General features: G+C 41.5%; 1 protein-coding gene across 5 annotated transcripts in view; it reads left to right on the top strand.

Moving 5' to 3' along the window:
- Nucleotides 1–19,820, top strand: part of CACNA2D3 (calcium voltage-gated channel auxiliary subunit alpha2delta 3) — a 959,332-nt gene that overhangs the window by 251,291 nt on the left and 688,221 nt on the right. For all 5 annotated transcript variants that reach the window (XR_010122405.1, XR_010122406.1, XM_055273813.2 and 2 more), the window contains exon 4: nt 14,335–14,394. Coding sequence is in view for 3 of the 5 variants with exons in the window: in XM_055273813.2 (XP_055129788.1) it covers nt 14,335–14,394 (60 nt within the window). In the remaining 2 variants the exon portion in view is untranslated. The remainder of the gene's footprint in view (nt 1–14,334; nt 14,395–19,820) is intronic.

Here is a 19,820-nt window from a genome sequence, read left to right as displayed (position 1 = left end):
GGGGAGCATGGAGTATTGTGCTGGAACCAAGACTCTCCACTGTGGTCATGTCAGAGCCTCGGAGAGTTGCCAGAGTCCCTGCTGCAGGATGTAGGGTGAGGAGGGGAAAATACGAGCAAAACACGATGGGCCTCTAGAGCCAAGCACGGGGTACAGGTGAGCATTGCATAGACACCAGGGAATTTCAGTTTCTACTGTCAGTTTACTTCTGTGTAAAATGGGTTTAGTCCTTCTTCATTAGCTGTCTTTTCTTTAAAAAAAAAAAAAAATCCTCAAATCTTTTATCACTTGCATGTGTTCATACGTCTGCTTATTTCTTTGTTATTTTGAAATAAAGTTATAATTAGGGTTGACAAAGGAGAAAGAGTTGAAGCTGAGGGAGTCAAGTGTATGAATAACGTTCCATAAAAATTCAAACGCTGTGTGTAATTTCAGTTCATTACCTGGGCATTAAAAATGGGAGAGCCAGCTTATCCTTTAAGCTAGCTTCTCATCCTTGGAAATTTAAAATGCTAAGTTTGGTTCCAGAGGGTGAAAATGTCATTCCTTGAATTCAAGAGGAATATATGAGAATTAGAATGGAAAAATAACAAAAGTGAATTTCAGGCACATACATTTCATTCATAACCCAGGCCCTTTTTTGACCCAGCCCCCTGGGACTCAGAAGTTCACATGTGTCCTATCATGCCAGCGCTGGTTCCCTCACTGCCCCATGTTTCAAGTTGGAGCAGTCATCTCTTGAAATTCTTGGGCAAAGTTTAGAGTCTTGGCCTCAGGATTTTATTTCTGCACCTGGGGGAGGAAGGCTTTTTCTGAGGACCCTGAAGCCACCAGTGTGGTATTAATCGAAACCAGGAACTTGTGTAAAATGTTCAGGGACCAGAGTCAGGGGAATAGTCTTACTTTTCATTATTTGTTCTTGATTTCATTTGGAATAAGCTTCACATATAAGCGCATGTGGTTGACTTTCCCTTAGAGAAGTAAAAGCCCGCTTGGTCCTATTACACAGGGTCCTTCAGAAGTCGAGTGACTCAGGTAATTTGGATTTTGTTTTCAAGGCCCCTGGTATAGTATGAATGAACAAATGAGAAAACAGTTGAAAACTGTGGTATATTTTAAATATATAGATTTCACAAATTGCTGCTTTTTAACAAAGCATGGCTATATTATATATGTAATTGGTCTCTTCCTAAGCAAATTAAGGATACAGTAGAAAGAAATTGTAATGCTCTGTAGGCTGTGTGGTCCAGGAAAGGGATGCAACTTTAAAAAACTTCTCCTTCCAATGCCATGGTGTCTTTATGACTATATCTGTAATCCCTTCAGGAAATAAGGTGGAAAGTCTAAGTTTAAGCCTCCTTTGAATTGGAGGCTTCCTCAATGGCTTTGTCATCCCTGGGGAGGATCCTGATGTTGCCCTGAGCTGGGTCTTCTGGGAGCTTCCTAGGGCAGTTCTTATTACTACCTTCATTGCTATGAGCATGTTTTCATCTTGAAGGCTTCCTTCACCTTGCATTTTCTTCCTGCTGTGGCCCAAATCAGTTTCTCAATATAGGAATCTGGATGTTTTGTCCCAAACTTCCATCCCTCCCACTTTCACTGCTCTCTGCACTTTGGCCCCTGCCCCTTCCTGTGCTCTGAAGTGGTTCTTACACAGGTACCCTGTGGAATGCTCAGTCATGTTTGATTAGAAAACAAAAACCCTTTAGGTTTTATTTTTTAAGGAATATCTTTAGGCGTTTCAAGTAGGCAGGGGTTTGATAAAGGGAATTAAAGGCTTATTTGATAGTTAGAAAAACAGAGGGAGTGAGGGTCATGGAAGCTGCTGTCTGAGTTGACAGATCTAGGAAGTGCTGCGGTTGCAGGAAGCCACCAGCAGTGACCTCCGGTGTCTGCAGCATGAGTGGGTAATTCGTGGGAGTGTGTCTGAATGACCAAAGATACCTGCTATCTGCAGATGCCCACATACATGCCCATCACTTCAGCTGGAGAATATTGGTTTCTTCTCTTTCAGTTTGCAGACCTCTCAAGAATCTGACCTGGAGCCCTGCTCAGGGCAAGGGAGTCAAGAGCATGTGGTGGTAGGCCTCCAGCCCTGCCATAGAAGGCACAGCTTAGATGGTGCTGAGAGTCAGCAGGCACTCTCCAACACACACCCTTAGTCACAAGATTGGACTTCACTTTTAAAAACATTCTGTGCTTGTATTGCCTGGTCTTACTATGAGATTTTATCATACCTGCTAGCCCTTCTTTCGTTCAGTCTTCCTCCTGAGCTCAGCTCCTTCTCTGGTTGTTGCTGGACCCCCCGTGGAGGCAGTACCAGGTAGTGAGTAAGGGCACCAAGCTATAGGTTGGTGCAAAAGTAATTACCTTTGCACCCACCGAATAGTTCCATCACTCTGCCTTTTCCCTTATTCTCTGTTTCCTGCTGGTCTCCAAGTCCTGTAGATTCCTCTTCCTAAATAACTTTCAGATGCTTTGTCTTCAATCTTTCTCGTTATTGTCTTGGATCACCTTTTGCTCATTTGAGAACATCTAGATAACATCAATAATCAATAATATTTTGCTCTCCAGCCTCTTTTCTCACTAGCTCCCTGCCCCCGACACAGGCTCCCCTCCACATAACCTTCATACGCCAAGCCACTCATAATTGCCTGAACATGTCATGCCCTCTTTTGCCTTCTTTTGCCACTGCACTTGCAGTTCCCTCATCCTGGAAGGCCCTTCCTTTGTTTTCTGGGCTGGCTGTTGTCTTTCAGGTCTCAGTGTAGATGAGAAGCCTTCTTGTACCATATGTGAAGAGCCTCCTTGTACCCCGTAAGCCTGGTCTAGTTGCTCCCTTGGTGGTCTGTAGGATTCCTTGCTTAGCTCCTGTTAGAGCCTTTATCATGTTGTGTTGCAGTTGACAACTCGTTTCTTTCCCATCCTGGACTTTAATGTCCTTGAAGACAACAGCTGTGTCTTATAAACCTTATATTCCCAGACAAACACAGTGCCTGGCACCCAGTAGGGTGAGTAATAGATATTTTTTAATTTGTCCAATTGCATTTTGAGCACTAGCCATATTCTCAGTGCTGCTTTGAGCACAAAGTGCTCAATCCTTTGTTAGGGGGTGGGGTGGGGGTGACATCCTTGAGGAGGAGTCATTTGAGCTGCAGAGTGACCAATGAGGGGCAGCCAAACATACAAGGATCTAGGACAAGAATATCCTTGGTCAAGAGAACAGCAGGATGACAGAGACAAGTTGGTAGTGGTCTGGGGCCAGAAAGCTGGCTGGGAGTCAGGATCTGAGGGTACTGGGCCAGATCAAAGGACCTTATGGGTCATAGTCATGATTAATGGGAAGTCACTGGTGGGTTTCAAACGGGGAGCGCTGCCATCGGAATTGTTCTTAAAAGGCTTTTTCTGGCAACCATGTGGGATTGCCAGAAAAAGAATGGGATCCAGGGCACTGAGTGCCAACTGGACACTTGTTAGGGTGCTGAGGGTTTCCAGAGAAGAAATGGCCATGGCTTTGCTAGCGATATAATAGGGGAGAGGATGACAAAAGTAGTGAAACATGGGGTGTATTTTGGAGGGAGAGGCCACAGGAATTGCTCATGGATTAAGGTATTTGTGGAATAAATGGCATTAAAGCAAGTGGTCTCTCTGCCTCAGTCCCTGTTTCAGGTTTATCCTCTTCTAATTTTTTTCAGCACTGCCACCAGATTACTTTTAAAGATGAATTAAAGTTCAGGTCTGATCATGTGGGTCTTATGGCCCATGAGACCTCCCGCTGCACACAGGCCACAGTACTCCTTAGCCTAGCCCAACACCCTTGCTTATCTGAGCCCCACTTGCCTGCCCTTTTGCACTCTCCCCTCTTCCCGTTCCACACCTGCAGCTCTGCAGACAGGAGAGACAAGGCAAAGGAGGCTCCCGCCCTGGAGCCTTTGCTGCTCCTTTGCCGTCACCTCTCTCGGTCACCTGGCTGACTTCCACTCATCCTTTAACCCCAGCTTACTGTTGCATCATTTATGAGCATTCCTGCACTGGTGCTCTGTGCCCTTGGTTTTCACAGCGCTATAGCCTCTCTTCCCTTTGGTGTAAAGTTAGGATGGTATCTGTGCTTTCTTTTATAGAGCAGTTGTGAGGATTTGCTGGATTCAATGACTAAAGCACTTAGGACAGCTTGGCACACAGGCCAGTCAGTGTGAAGCTCAGTAATTGCTGTTATCATCTTGTGTGGCCCTCCTCTTCTAGCCCACGCCACATTATCTAGTTATTTGCCTCCTCTCCCAACTGAACTGTGTGAGAGTGCCATTATCTTCATAGCGTCAGCCCTTAGAGTAATTCTTCCCACATAATTAATCATCATCATCAGCAGCAGCAAGATAACGTTAGTGGACATTTACTCAATGCCAAGAACATTGGCTCAGAGAGGTATTATAAAGTTGCTGGAGGCAGGATTTGAATTCAAGCTGTCAGACCTCGGGGCTGTTCCCTGGACCAACACGATATGTTTCTTCCCAAACTGAAGTTGCCTGGTAAACATTTGGATGGATAGTTGGAAGGAAAGAACAACAAGGGAATTGGAACAGATTTTTCTCTGCATCAAATTTATATAAAAATCCATCTTGGGAAGGTAAAGTCTGAATGGACATGGAAATTGTTAGTGTTATTTCATTTTCAAGGAGAAAGAAAAATTTTCTTCCCTGGCCATAGTGGGCCCGGGGGCAAGGAGCTGCCTCACACTCACCATCCTGTCCAGTGTCTCACAGGTGCCATCTGTCAAAGGAGCTTGCTTTGGCAAACAGCTTAATTTCTGTGTTTTTGCCATTCTGAGGACATCAGTCAAACCCTTCCATAAAGGCCTTTGCCTCATTCCATTTTCAGCCTCACTGATCACAGATTTTACCTCTGGAACTGAAAGAGTGGTGGATTCTGAAAACCCGCCCTTAAGGAGCAGATGCACAGCCTCGTGTTTTCGAACACAAGATTTGGAGTCCTTTCCTTGGCAGCAGAATTAACGTTCACATAACCTCCATGTAACTGTGAACTTGGGGAGTTGTTCCAAGTTCTCCCCATATGAGAGCCAACTGTGGGAGGCAGTGACTCTAGGAAGTTTCCTTGTTTCAGTCAAGCTGTTTTATGCTGGAAAATCTTGTCTCTTCCTCTACCCTGTCTTAATAATATTTTACACTTGTGCGGAATCCTTTGGGAAATTTTTGTATGTATATTCACACCAGATTCACACATTGAGGTACAGACTAAAGGTTTTATTACTTGAGTTCATCAGATTAGAAAACCAGGACTCAGAGAAGTTAAGACTTGCCCAGAGTCAGTGAGTAGGAAGACCTGGATTCAAACTCTTGTCTTTGATTTCTTGAGACCTGTTCTGACTCTACTGTAACAAAATGTATCCCAAACTTCTTGAGGCCTAAGCCTCAGTTATCTATTTATTGGGGTTCAGTTCTTGGTGATGTTCTTGTTACCTAATAGGTTCTCAACAAGTACTTGCTAAATTAAACAGAAGTGACAGAAAAGTGATATAACCAGGAATGGAAACTCTCTGCAGGACAGACTTCCTTACCAGTACCAACACCTTGTTATGTTGGCTGTGACTTATCTGGGGCAGATGTCCCTGTCTTCCTTGGCTAGTTGGGCAATACCTTCAATACTCTGCCATTGTGAGTTCTAGTCAACACCTTCTGAGTAAGCCCTGGAAAGGTATAATTAAGGGCTGGAACAGAATTTTATTCACCACAATCGGAGGCCTTGGTGATAGGAAATTTCCTTTCATTTTGGAGAGCAAATGTTCATCCTTTGGGTCAGCAGTCCCCAACCTTTTTGGCATCAGGGATCGGTTTCATGAAAGACAATTTTTGCATGGGGGAGTGAGGGATGGCTTTGGGATGAGGCTGTTCCACCTCAGATAATCAGGCATTAGTTAGATTCTCTTAAGGACCATGCAGCCTGGATCCCTTGCATGCACAGTTCACAATGGGATTCATGCTCCTATGAGAATCTAATGCTGATGATCTGACAGGAGGCTGAGCTCAGGCAGTGATGCTCGCAGGCCCTCCACTCACCTCCTGCTGTGCGGCCCAGTTCCCAACAGGCCACCGACCAGTACTGGTCCATGCTAGGGGTTGGGGACTCATGCCTCAGATGATGTAGTGTCATAGTCCCCATTCATTGTGGACTATCCCCTTGGGAAGTTAAAGACAGTTCCATTGCCCACAAAGGAAATAGTGCAGTTACCTCAGAACTGAAGGGTCCTGCGGGGACTTTTAAAGTTTCATGGTTAAATAGCCTTGATTTTGATAATCAACTCTAAAACATTCCCAGGAGAGCTATGTAAGCAGAAGAACATCATTTAAAATACTGGGTCATTTGGAAAAATTACTTGGGCTGAAATTGAAGGTTGTCTCTTCTTCCTACCTCTCCCTGAGCTGCCTTGGTGTTTGGGCAGCCCTTTGAACAAAGTTTGGCTGTTTCCATCTTCAGCGGCTTTGCAAATGTTGCACTTTGGCAAATGTAGGCTTAGATGTAGAATGTGATGGCTTTGGTTTGGAAATTGGCCATTCACACTGATAACGGGTATTAATTTAATCAGCCTCAAATTGATAACAGGCATCTTTTGTGGAAACAAAGATAATTTGTTATTGATTGTGATCATGTCTTCTGATGTAAACTCTAGGCTTATTTTGTCTTGTAAAAGGCCAGTGTAGCCTCATACAATCTGAAGGAGACAGGAAAGGGGAGGAGTGAAGGGAGGGAAGAAAGTTCCCCGCATACACGCACGATGTGTTTTCTCTATTGTTCTGTTACCTGCTTTCTCTAAAAACTTTATAGATTAGCTTTTATAATCCACTTTGAAATGTTTGCCATTTTTAAAGCAGAAGCAATTTTTGCAGCTTTCAGGCAGAAGGTCATTTTATACAAAATGTTCATTCGTGTGCAACAAAGCTTATTTCTTCTACAGGAACAAAGAAATAATGAAGGCTCCTTAGAAGCTGTGTTTCTCCAAAGAAATGATCATCCTGATAGTTGGTGATTTATATGTGCCATTTCTATTGGAATCGAACAGTAAAAAACATTTGTATCAATAAGGACTACTGAATATTATTAAGGTTTCAGCTATGACTCTCACTGCAGTTGCAGCATTGCAGGGTGGCAGGGAAAGGTGTGTTGGCTTTCTTCTTGTCTAATTGTGTCCATTTCTGCAGGTTATTCATTTTGCCTTGGTTTATTACCTGATGGTCATCCAGTCACTGATGTGGCCTCTGTGTGGGTCCCAGAGCACTAACTGTTTCCAGAATATTTCTCTTAATTGCTGTTTCCAGAACATTTTCTTACCTCCAAAACTTTGTGTGAAATGTTCCTATTGGCTGGAACGTTCTTTCAGCACTTCTCTTTCTCCTGCATCCTTCCTGTTCTCCTTCAGAGCTCAGCTTAAATGTCATGTCTTCTGGGAAGCTTCCTTGGCTTCCTGACAGCATTCTTTGTCACTTGTCCCTTCTCATTGAAATAGCTATTTTCCTTGTGTGTCCCTCACCTTTCTGTGAACCATCTTACGTTTTTTTCATGGATTACTGGTCGTACCCGTCCCACACTTTGGGAGATATTCATCTAATTGCGCTAGCTACAAAGCAGCAAAGATTAATCTACACTGTTACGGAGTGATAAACAACTCTATCCCAAGGACAGAGGGGAAGGAATCTCAACACCAGAAGGAATGAAAATGTAAATCTGAACAACTTACTTTATTTCTCCAATGTAACAGTTCTTAAATGGATGATTTCTGACCCTTGGTACAAGACAAGAGTTTGAAATAAGTCTGGGAAACAAATCAATCTCAATTTGCCTGGGTTCCTGGAAACATCTTTTGATGTGCTAAGTGCCCTTAATGAGGGTAGAGATTTTTCATTTTAATCCGTGATTGATTGAGTTTGAAATCTGTGACTGCAGAGAAGACTTAGATCTCCTCTGTCTTCACTTCTGTAGACTGTCAGCATGTCAAGTTCAAGCCCTGCTGTGTAACACACTGCTAGGATCGCATTAGTCCCAGGTACACACTGAAGGACAAATGGTGTAACTCAAACTCTTGCCCTTAAAACAAAAGCCAGCCTGGTGTGGTGGCTCACACCTGTAATCCCAGCACTTTGGAAGGCCAAGGCAGGCGGATCACGAGGTCAGGAGATCGAGACCATTCTGGCTAACACAGTGAAATCCCGTCTCTACTAAAAATACAAAAAATTAGCCGGGCATGGTAGCGGGCACCTGTCGTCCCAGCCACTCGGGAGGCTGAGGCAGGAGAATGGCGTGAACCCAGGAGGCGGGGCTTGCAGTGAGCCGAGATCGCCTGGGCAATAGAGTGAGACTCCATCTCAAAAAACAAAAAACAAAAGCCACTGAATCTAGGGTAACAGTTCAACCATGCCACTCTGGGTATGGTTGTGATAGTAATTACTACTATTTTTTGATTCCTCTGTTTGGCCATTTTTCTACACATTGAACTCTTGTTGATTCAAAGGAAGAGTCATGTGACCTCTAACTCTGGTATTAATGACAATTCAATAACTAACTCCAAGTTAACCCTTCGTGTAGCCCAAATCCATGTTCATGATTATGGATTTGAGTCCCCCCCATTTGAGCTTAAACCTTATTTGAGAAAGAATTATATATTCATTCCAGAAAAAAGGCAGTAAAAAGCCAGCCTGGTATGAGTATTAAATGTGTTGTTGCAAAACATTATATGGAAACCACTAAATATATTAAGTGCTTTGAAATCTTTATTAAATTCCAACACCCCATTTTAACAGCATTTTATAACCCAAAGCTTTTTAGCTTTAACATAAGAAATAAAAATAACTTTTTGCATTTCTGTTCCGTATGGTTTTTATATTTCTGTTTTTTTGGGGGGATTTTCATCCATAATTGTCCCTACCGCCCATTTTAGGGATTTTTATTTGAAATTTTCTTTATTTGTACACAATTTGTTCATTGTGATAAAATCAGGAGTCTAGCAGTTAAGTTACATTGATAGTGTAGTAACATTTTCCATTACCTTCCCGCCTCTCACTGCACAATTCTTTCTTTTCTCCCCTTGTTAAGCCAAAATGGCCAGGAACAAAAACATAAAATACATGAAGACAAAAAAATCATTTTCTTTTTCTGATCCAGTTTTTACTTAGACATGGTGTCCGGTTTTCCGCTTCTGGCCCATGATGGAAAGTTTGACCTCTACCATGTCTTTAACGCTAGTCCTGATTTACGTGTTGCGGGGAGGAAATGGGACACTGTGCATTCTGTAATGTTGTGCGGATATACATAAGGTCATTGTAACAAGAAATAAGATGTGATTTTAAATGAAATGCTTTAATATCCCCGCTATTCCCCTTGGCAACTTCGCCTTCACCAAAGCTGTAAATACTATCTGTGGTCTATGGCTTCTAGCATTGTCTGTTTATAAAGATGGCTCTTGTTTGTATTTATTTCACTAAAAGGGATGAGTTATATAGAAATATAAAAAGCCAGTGAAATGTGCATCAACTCATGAAGTACAACCTTTTATCTTATAGGTGCTTTGTTCCAAGTCCAGGATGTATATTCCAGTATATTGTTATCATTTTTATTGAGTAAGGAAAAGCTTTGGCATTAAACAAGGGATAAAAGATTTGTGGGCAAAACTGCTGTTTTCTCTTACCTCACAGCTCAGTTCCGAAGGCTGGAGTCTTCAAAGCCATTTTTGTTTTCAGTATTCACGTTTAATTAAAAACCACATTCACAATTCTATAATCCCATTTGTTGACCTAAAAAAGGAATTCATATAAAAGAAAATTAACATTATTATTAAAAGTACACTGCCTTTATAATAGGTATAAAAGAGTAACAGTTTTCCCCAGGCTCAGTGGCAGTTTCTTATATAATAACTAAAATATTAGCAAATTTAATGGATTTTTCTTACCTGTAAATTTGTTTTAAAAACATGTTTCATTGGACTTAGATGATTATAATGACATTTGCTAAGAAAAGAGATGTCAATAATAGGCTGTTGCTTTCTATTGGCAAGCATCAGAATTTGAAGTTCTCTGGTCTTGACTCTGTTAGATGATTAATCAATGTATTTTAATTTTATTAACTGGGGAAACTTGGCCAGGTGCAGTGACTCACGCCTGTAATCCCAGCACTTTGGGAGGCCCAGGTGGGCAGATCACCTGAGGTCAGGAGTTCGAGACCAGCCTAGCCAACATGGTGAAACCCCATCTCTGCTAAAAAATACAAAAATTAGCTGGAAGTGATGGCGCGTGCCTGTAATCCCAGCTACTCTGGAGGCTGCGGCAGGAGAATCGCTTGAACCCAGGAGGTGGAGCATGCAGTGAGCTGAGATCACGCCACCGCACTCCAGCCTGGGCGACAGAGCGAGACTCCGTCTCAAAAACAAAACAAAACACAGTAGAAACTTCTATCCCCGTGACTCAGTTTTTTTTTTTTATTTTTTTGAGATAGGGTCTTGTTCTGTTGCCCAGGCTGGAGTGCAGTAGTGCAATCTTGGCTCACTGCAGCCTCTGCCTCCCGGGCTCAAGTGATCCTCCCACCTGAGTTTCACCACTAGCTGGGACTATAGGTGGGTGCCACCACGCCTGGCTAATTTGTATTTTTTGTAGAGATGGGGATTTGCCATGTTGCTCAGGCTGATTTTGAAGTCCTGGGCTCATACAATCCACCTCCCAAAGTGCTGGGATTACACCACGCCCAGCCTGTTTTAGGTAAATCTATGGAAGATGGTTTCCTTGTTAAATAACATTTCTTTTAATTTGTTTACCTTTATAAGAGTACTTTCAGAGGAAAGATTACTGTCCTTTGTTCTTTCCACAAGACACATAGTTCTTGATGATGTGCCATTTTTCATGACTGTCGTACACAACAGCTGAGCCTGTTTTGGAAGGGCATCTCCTGAGTTCTCCCAGAACATGTAGGCCTGTCTCCCATTGGCATCAGAGGGCAGGTTGGGACAACCTGGTGGGTGCTGCTTGCAGGGTGTATCCATTCAAAGAGCCCTCTTCTGGGATACCTATTTGCTTCATAAGAAACAACTATTACATGTAGCTGCTGGTTGATTATCATTTCTTGAATCATGTTTCCTAAAGCTTTCTAGTGAGAATGATGGAAAAAATATCTTCGTGGATGGAGAAGGAAATATGTGGGGTAAATTAAGTTTAAAAAAAGACATGCAGTGCTTGCTTTGGCAGCACATATATTAAAATGAGAGCAATCCAGAGGAGATTAGCAAGGAAGACGTGCAAATTTGCGAAGAGTTCCCTATTAGAAAAAAAAAAGGCATGCGGCAAATTTAACTTGAACAGGAACATAAAAACTTGCTAGCAGGTCAAATTCTCATGTATTTACTTCACTCAGCACAGAGTGCAGTGTTCTGGCTGCTCTTAGTAGTTAATACAATATTATCAGATGCTTTCCAGTGTTACCTTCTTGTATTGTTACCTGCTTTGTATTGCAGGGTTTATGGTGTAAATATACCTTATGTTTTGTTACATAGGAATATGTTACATAGTTTGCATGACTGTACAGTATACATATACATACACATATACATACACACATATGTAAATAAAATATATATGAAATACATTTCATGGGTACTGTTTCATGATGATTTCAACTTGCCTATTATTTTCATCCTGTTCTCTTTTTTGTTGGTCCCACATGACTTTATTATTATTATTTTTTCCTTTCCAATTCTTTACTTTTTTTCAGTATTGTCTGTCTTGGTAATTGTGTAGTTCTACTTTATCTTTTGATCATTTAAACATTTTATCAACTTTTTTTCTCTAGATTCTCAGTGCGTAGACACCATTAAAAATCCATTTTTTATGTGTTGAAGTAAATAAATGCTCAAATGTATGACTCGTTTTGATAATGTAAGTATTCAGACATCCATAATATTTAATACACATTCTGTAAAGCTCAATATGTAACTGATTTCATGATACATGCATAGGAATTCTAAATCTATTACAAAGATTAAGCGAATATGCTCTCAGAAACACATAGTTTTCTTTCTTTTTATATATCACTTCCTTTCACTCATCTGTCAGGATCCACAGTGTTTTTGCAGATTGTACCATGTGATCCCAGAAGGCTTTCAAGCTTCATTGACTAGAATGATTCTAGGAAGACAGTGACCCAATGAACGCTTGGGGCCCACTTACCTGATCTTTGTAGATTGTTCCTCTTCTTACGTTTCTGTTTCTCATTCCCTCCATCTTACGTCTTTTTTTCTGTAAAGATTTTATGTCTTAAAGTGACAGTATTTTAGGTAGGAATATGTAAGTTTTGTTTTTTGTTTTTGAGACAGAGTCTCACTCTGTCGCCCAGGCTGGAATGCAGTGGTGTGATCTCGGCTCACTGCAGCCTCTGCCTCCTGGGTTCAAGCGATTCTCCTGCCTCAGCCTCTTGAATAGCTGAGACTACAGGCGTGTGCCACCACGCCTGGCTAATTTTTGTGTTTTTTGTTGAGATGGGGTTTTTGCCACGTTGACCAGGCTGGTCTCTTAATTCCTGACCTCAGGTGATCTGCCCGCCTCTGCCTCCCAAAGTGCTGGGATTGCTAGTGTGAACCCACCATGCCTGGCCTAGGTACATAGATTTTACAAAGTTAAATAAGAGTTGAGAAACCTTGGAGGTTTAATCAGGCATCAGGAGTGAGGTGAGGAATGGGATGAATGCTGTTTTTAGGCAGTGGTTCTCAAACTTTAGTGGCATCAGAACTACCTGCAGGGCTTGTTAGACTAGATTGCTGGTCCTCACCTACAGAACTTTTTATTCGGTGGGACTGGGATGGGCACTGCTACAATTTCCCAGGTGAAACTGATCCTGCCAATGTGGGACCGCACTTTGAGAAGCACTGCTCTAGGGTCACCACTTTTTGTATTTTCAGGTGAGGAAACTGAGGCTCAGACAAGGGAAGGGTCCTGCTCAAGATTTTACACCTGTAGACCTGTAGTGAGTTAGCATCCGGGCTAGAATGAGGACCAGGTCTCATGGCTCTGGCCTCTGATGTTCTCTGGGGATTGTTCTTTGACCAGTGAAGGAAAAAACCCTTCCTGACCTGATCAACTGAAGATAGTCTGGGAAATCACATTTCCACCCTTGCCAAATTCCTGTCTGTGGGCAGCACTGTCTCTGGCTGGCCAGTCTCTTTCTTCATATGTCCTGTGGCGAAAGTGGGCTTTGGTGCTCTATACTGCTGCTTAAAGTTACCCAAATATATTTCAGCCTCTTCACTTCCATATCCAATTTAATAATTATTCATGGGACATTTGTCTGTCAATTTGTGACCATTTAGAGATTAATATTAATGCCATCATTTTTCACACGTGGCCTATTAAACTCAGACCTATATTATGTCAAGAAAAAGCAAGTTAAAGACAGCATAGGATACAAGAGTGACCATAGGAAAAATAGAAGTGGTCAAATTTTTGCTTGGATCTAAGATTTTGCTTTTAGTTTGATGTAATTTCAGTGAAATATTATTTCACCAAATGAGAATTTTCTGTAATATCCTCTAGCCTACATTTTCAAGGTGGGAAATATTGTTGGCAAAATCAAATTAAATTAAAATGATTTTGATTGTTGAATAATTGTCTAAATGAAGGCATCATGAAATGGGTTTCATAAGAATATTAATGTGTCGAATTTCACTGGCCGAGAAGAATAACAAGAATTGTGTTCTTGTGGGTCCTGAGTATTCGTTTAATTTAAGTGATTGCTTTATTGGGTTGCAGATTGTCACAGTGGCATTGATGGACCATAAAATGCAAATAACTGTCACGTGATAATTACATATTAGAACTGGGTACAGAAAGAATTGACCTTGAATGATTGAGGGAATTAAAATAAGTACTCTTTTCCAAAATATTGGGGAAGAAAGCTAGCCCACTTAAAGTTGGACTCGATTCAAGGCAATAAATCTTGACTAAGGGCGTTCTATACCTAAGGAATGCACTATGCTAGGTGGGTTTTGGATCTGCATTGGGCCTCAAGGGCCAGTGTCTGAATTGTTATGTAAATGGATGCAGAACACATGTGCATTTATAAATGTGTGCATAACAATAAATATTTATTGGAAGAATTATTGATTGAATGATGAAGGCAGAATCCAAATGTTGACACTGATGTGATTATTTTCAGTTTTGTGGGAGCAAAGGCATCAGATCACAATGCATGAGCCATGATACAATCTGTCACTTTTGGTCAATGGAGAAATGGGGTTCAGGCCACAATTCTGATCCTTAATGCTGTCTTCTGTTTTTTTTTTTTTTCTTTTAGCGTCTGGTGGAGGCTGCAGAAGAAGCACACCTGAAACATGAATTTGATGCAGACTTACAGGTAACTGATTATAGTTTGAGTTAAATTGTTTTGTGTGTTTCCTGCCAAAGGAGAAGGACCAGGTATACCAGGAATACTGATTTTTCAGTGATTGGGAGGGAGATGCTTTTGAGAGGATGGTACTGAGTTGGAATAAATTGCCTATCTTTGACAGGATTCTTAAGCAATCCGCAACCACTTTCTAACAATGACAGTTATAATGGGTAATGCCAAACACTCACATGTGTGTAATCAGATTTCAATAAACTATTCCTCAATATAGGGGGAGTTAAATTGGTCAACTGGCAATAATCACCAGATCTCTGAATGGTGAATTGATAAGATAGCAGAATATATCCAAATCCCACTTGGCTGGCTGCATTTTGGAATGCAAGTGACTGAAAGCAATACTGTGATGGATCTATCCTTGAATTGATTGTTAATAAAATTTAAAAATTAAATCATTCACTGATTTGAGATTCAAATACCCATTTCATTAATTTCTTGCAGTAGATCTTGCACCTGATCATGACATGACTGTGTCTGATTGAGAAGGGTTTTGATGTCGATGTGTATAGAAAACATAGTAAAGGGCAACAAGTGAATTAAATAATACTTGGAGGTTCCAGCTGGGTGTGGTGGTTCACGCCTGTTATCCCAGCACTTTGGGAGGCTGAGGCAGGTGCATCGCTTGAGGCCAGAAGTTTGAGACCAGCCTGGCCAACATGGTGAAACCCCGTCTCTACTAAAAATACAAAAATTAGCTGGGCGTGGTGGCGGACGCCTGCCATCCTAGCTACTTGGGAAACTGAGGCAGGAGAATTGCTTGAACCTGAGCAGCAGACGTTGCAGTGAGCTGAGATTGAGCCACTGCACTCCAGCCTGGGTGACAGAGTGAGAGTCTGTCTCAAATAAGTAAGTAAGTAAGTAAGTAAAACTTGGAGATTCCTTTGGGTCTCCCTGAAAGAACTTTTATGTAAGTTGGCACTTTGAGTTTTGTGACCTTTCCTCACTGCTAGGAAAACAGAAGGAGCAAACCTTAAAGTTTGAGCTTTACTAGACGTATTTCTTTTAGTGGCATGTGGTCACAATTCGGAAATAGTGTTGACTTTCCTATATTACCATTTATATGGGAAATAGAAAGGCAGACATAAATCATTAGGCACAAAAAAAGATGGCAATACCAAAGCTGACCACCGGCTGCATGTCTCTCTGGAAGATGTGTCCTTGTCATCACCCTCATCTGTGTCTTTTGCTTTGTGGGTAAAACAATGCATATTCAAGTGGGGTGATGGAGGAAAGTTTAATTAAGGAAATATTTTCAAATGTGTAGTCGGGGTTAAGTGAAACCAACATGCAGTGGTGTTCAGATAAACCAGCAGGCAATGGTGGCATATCCCAGAGCTAGCCATACTTCTGGCCTGAAGAGAGGAAAACTAGGGTTTCCAGAACTCAAGGAAGATGGCTACGTGGAAAAAGGATTTGATAGAGGAGTATAGCCATCCATGGTGAGCTGGAAAGGGTGAAATTTGGGATAATGATACCCCAGTACTCTCTTGCTTTCTTATTTCTTGCCAGTACTCACCATTGGCTGAATCCAGCTGTTGGTATGGTTGATGTAGTTCAGTTCAGTCATTGAGCTGGGTGAGGAAGGTTGAAGAATGGTTCTGGAGGGGCAAACAGAAAATATCAAGTCCATTATCAGCAGTCTTTTTAGGCATAATACTCAACATTTGAAACAAATAGAGCCAGAGGTATAGCTAAGCATAAGAGGGAAATGAGGAGAAGCTCTGGGGATGGTTGGAAACATTGGAAGAGGAGTTGGCAGCTGGCCCAGCTCTTTGAGTGAAGCTGCTGAGAAGGGACAGAAGATAGTGAGAAGAACCTTGAATATAGCAAGAAGTACCTCACCTTCCTAAAGCCATACTCAGTTCTCACATGATTGCTCCACAAAGATCTAGGGGCCATTTACTGGCCACATTTGTCTTCATTGAACCAGATCTTCAGAGAGTTTGGACTTGTAGAGTGGGCCAGAAGGGATTTAATGGCAGCATCAGGAAGCACTTTGGCAGGTGTGAAGATTAGAAGGACCTCTTGAGTGCATTGCCCAGGGAAGCTGTCTCACTTTTCTCAGAAGTTCCTGAAGGCTTTTCAGGAATATTCTGATTTTAAGTGACAGAAACTCAACTCATATCAACTTAGCTTGTAACAATGAATAAAATAAGAATCCATGAGTCCACTTGATAATAAATAAACAGATAGATAGATTAAAAAATAGACAAATGGGCCAGGCTGGGTGGCTCACACCTGTAATCCCAGCACTTTGGAAAGCCAAGGCGGGAGGATCAGGAGTTTGAGACCAGCTTGGCCAACATGGTGAAACCCTGTCTCTACTAAAAATACAAAAATTAGCTGGGCATGGTGGCAGGAGCCTGTAATCCCAGCTACTCAGGAGGCTGAGACAGGAGAATCGCTTGAAGCTGGGAGTTAGATGTTGGAGTCAGCCAAGATCATGCCAGTGCACTCCAGCCTGGGCAACAAAGAGAGAAACTCCATCTAAAAAAAAAAAAAAAAAGATAAATGAGGGGGAACATCTTAGAAGGCAACTAATGCATATAGAAAAATGATTGAGTTAGAAAATTATGGTAATTAACTGAGGCAAGAATCTTCAGTGGATGCTAAAGTTGGTTGGCAAAAATTTGGTGAAGAACAGGACACTTATAGTCTCAAACTATTTGTCCACAAGTTACTCATCAATTACAAAGGGAAAAATAGCAATCTTATTGTGGAGAAACCTGATAGACACCACCTAAAACAAATAATCGAGGTTATTGTCACCAATAGTGAGACAAAGTGACATCAAGTGCCTCCAGATGTGATGACTCAGAAAAATATAACACAGTTACGTAGAATTCTTGCCCAAAATATGTAGCCTGACTGTAATCATGATAAAACATCAGACAAATCTAGATTGAGGAACATTCTACAAAGTAACTGTCTGGACTCGTCTTCAAAAATGCAAGATCAAGAAGGAGAAAGAAATGTTGAGGATTTGCTCCTAATTCAAAGAGGATGAGGACACATGACTGCTACATGCAATGTGCGATCCTGAACTGGACCCTGAACTAGAAAACAAAGTTTTAATATGGACTGTGCATTAGAAAACAATGCTGTATTAATGTTGGATTGTCGGATTTTCATCCCTGTACTGTGATTATATTAAGGAATGTCCTTATTCTTTGATTTTTTCTGGCTTCATTGGTTCAACAGGAAGGAGTGATTGTGCAGGAGAGAGTGAGAAACATTATTGGAAGTAATGACTGCTTTGTAAAATCTGTTATTTATGGCTCATATGGTCAATTTTACTGAGAGATAAGGGTTAGTGGGATGGGGCATGGGAGGGGATGATGTGGTTGACTTTTGGGGATTACTTATCCTTCAGCAGATAAAAAATGTTCTGTGGTTTTAGTTCAGCCAACATAGAGACATTCTTGTTTGTCCATCTGAAGCTATTATTATTTTCCAAGAGTGTTCTGATTTCCTATTACCGAAGTTTTACAATAAAATTCTGGTGTAGCACAGGTGATTCCTTCTGTCAAAGGGGGTGCTGTGATTGTGAATGCAGCATTGGCATCTCTCTTGAAAAAACGAGGCACCAAGAAAATAAGTCTCTAGTTTTTGTTCTCTTGGGAACAAGGAAAGGGAGCTAAAGTTTTCCTCCCTAGTCACCTGTTCTGGACGTGTACAACAAAAGCATCAGAGGGTACCATTGTGGTCTGAACATAAGAGTAGATGTTGAAATACTCTGTCAATATGACAATGCCATTCACACTGGTGCTCCGACCTCAGTGAACTCCTCTATGGGTCAAAGTAAATCACATACACTTTGGTGGAGACCTGTGAAAGAGGCCTTTGATAAACTGGATGTGCATGGAAGAATTTGTCTTGGCTTAGATGAAGGTTTTGAAGCTACTGAAGCTTCTATGCTATTAAGTGCAAGTCTGTTAACAGCTCGGGTGTCAGCCCCATTGCTATTACTGAGGTAGCAGGTCTGTGTACTGGCTCTGAATTTATTACTATGATGGTCCATTAGAGCTGATCAATTGTTAATCTGGGTTCTGCTGACCTCTCAGCAACCCCTGGCAGATAATTGTTTTTATAAAAAAAAATTTCAGACTACCATCTGCTTCCTGTGAAATAACACTGAGAAGGAACCTACCCTATTAGCTCAGGAGTAGAGGGAGCTGGAAGTCTGTTTTCATACAGAAAAAGAAAGTGATTTTGCAAAATTTCCTAACCTGTGTAGTTTTAATTCATATATATCTTAGCTTCCGTCTTCCCAAAACAGAAAAGAGATGATGCATCTGCCCCTTCTCTCACACTTTAGACTGGAGACGTTGCATCATTGCAACATTCATATGCTTCAAAGTGAAGAATTTGCTTTTCATTGGTAAAATAATCAAAAGTTACAAAAAGAAAGTTATAACTCCTTTATTATCACGATTTTATTTTCCATTTAAATTCCCCTTGCAGTCTCTTCAGAGGTTTAACTTTTCCCCCATGACCTTATGGCTTTGACATCTACAGCCCCCTCTGTAAAGTCCTTACTATGGCATTAGATTGTTAGTTGTTAACAAAAACTGTATTGGGGCAAGAGGCAAAATGCAGCTCCTGAAGGATAGCATGTGTGAACAAACCAAAATGCAGAATCCTCCATAGAAAACAGATGTGCTTGGCCTTCATTGGCGGGGTGGCTTTCTTTCTTTCTTTCTTTCTTTCTTTCTTTCTTTCTTTCTTTCTTTTTTTTTTTTTTTTTGAGACAGAGTCTCGATCTGTCACCCAGACTGGAGTACAGTGGTGCGATCTCAGCTCATTACAACCTCTGCCTCCCAGCTTCAAGTGATTCTCGTGCCTCAGCCTCCCGAGTAGCTGGGATTACAGGTATGCACCATGACACCCAGCTACTTCTTGTATTTTTTGTGGATACCAGGTTTCACCATGTTGGCTAGGCTGGTCTCAAGCTCCTGGGCTCAAGTGACCTGCCTGCCTTGGCCTCCCAAAGTGCTGAGATTACAGGTATGAGCCACCGTGCCCAGCCTGGCAGGGTAAGTTTCTTGTGGACACTGGTGTCAGTTCAGCCCTCTGGCTTGTCCCTCTTTCTGGTGGCCTGTGGGTCCTAGATTGGCCTTCTCTTGGTGTAGTTCTTTATTCCCTGATATCTTCATTGGATCAATTTTCAGTCATAATTGATAATAGAGGCTTTGTTATAATAGCATCTCTCTCCTTTTTTACTTTATGCTGTGAATTAACATAGGCTTTTCTTAAAAGATTGGTAGTTCCAATGAGAACAGAGTTTAAAAAAATACTACCCTATGTCTCAGTTATTACATGTGATTATTTTAGTGTTTCACCCTCATTATTTTGATGGCAAAACCCAATTCCGGGCG

This window comes from Symphalangus syndactylus, chromosome 1 (genome assembly GCF_028878055.3).
Source record: "Symphalangus syndactylus isolate Jambi chromosome 1, NHGRI_mSymSyn1-v2.1_pri, whole genome shotgun sequence".
NCBI lineage: Eukaryota > Metazoa > Chordata > Mammalia > Primates > Hylobatidae > Symphalangus > Symphalangus syndactylus.
The sequence above is the reverse complement of the archived record's forward strand: the minus strand, read 5'-3'. Positions and strand labels throughout refer to the sequence as shown.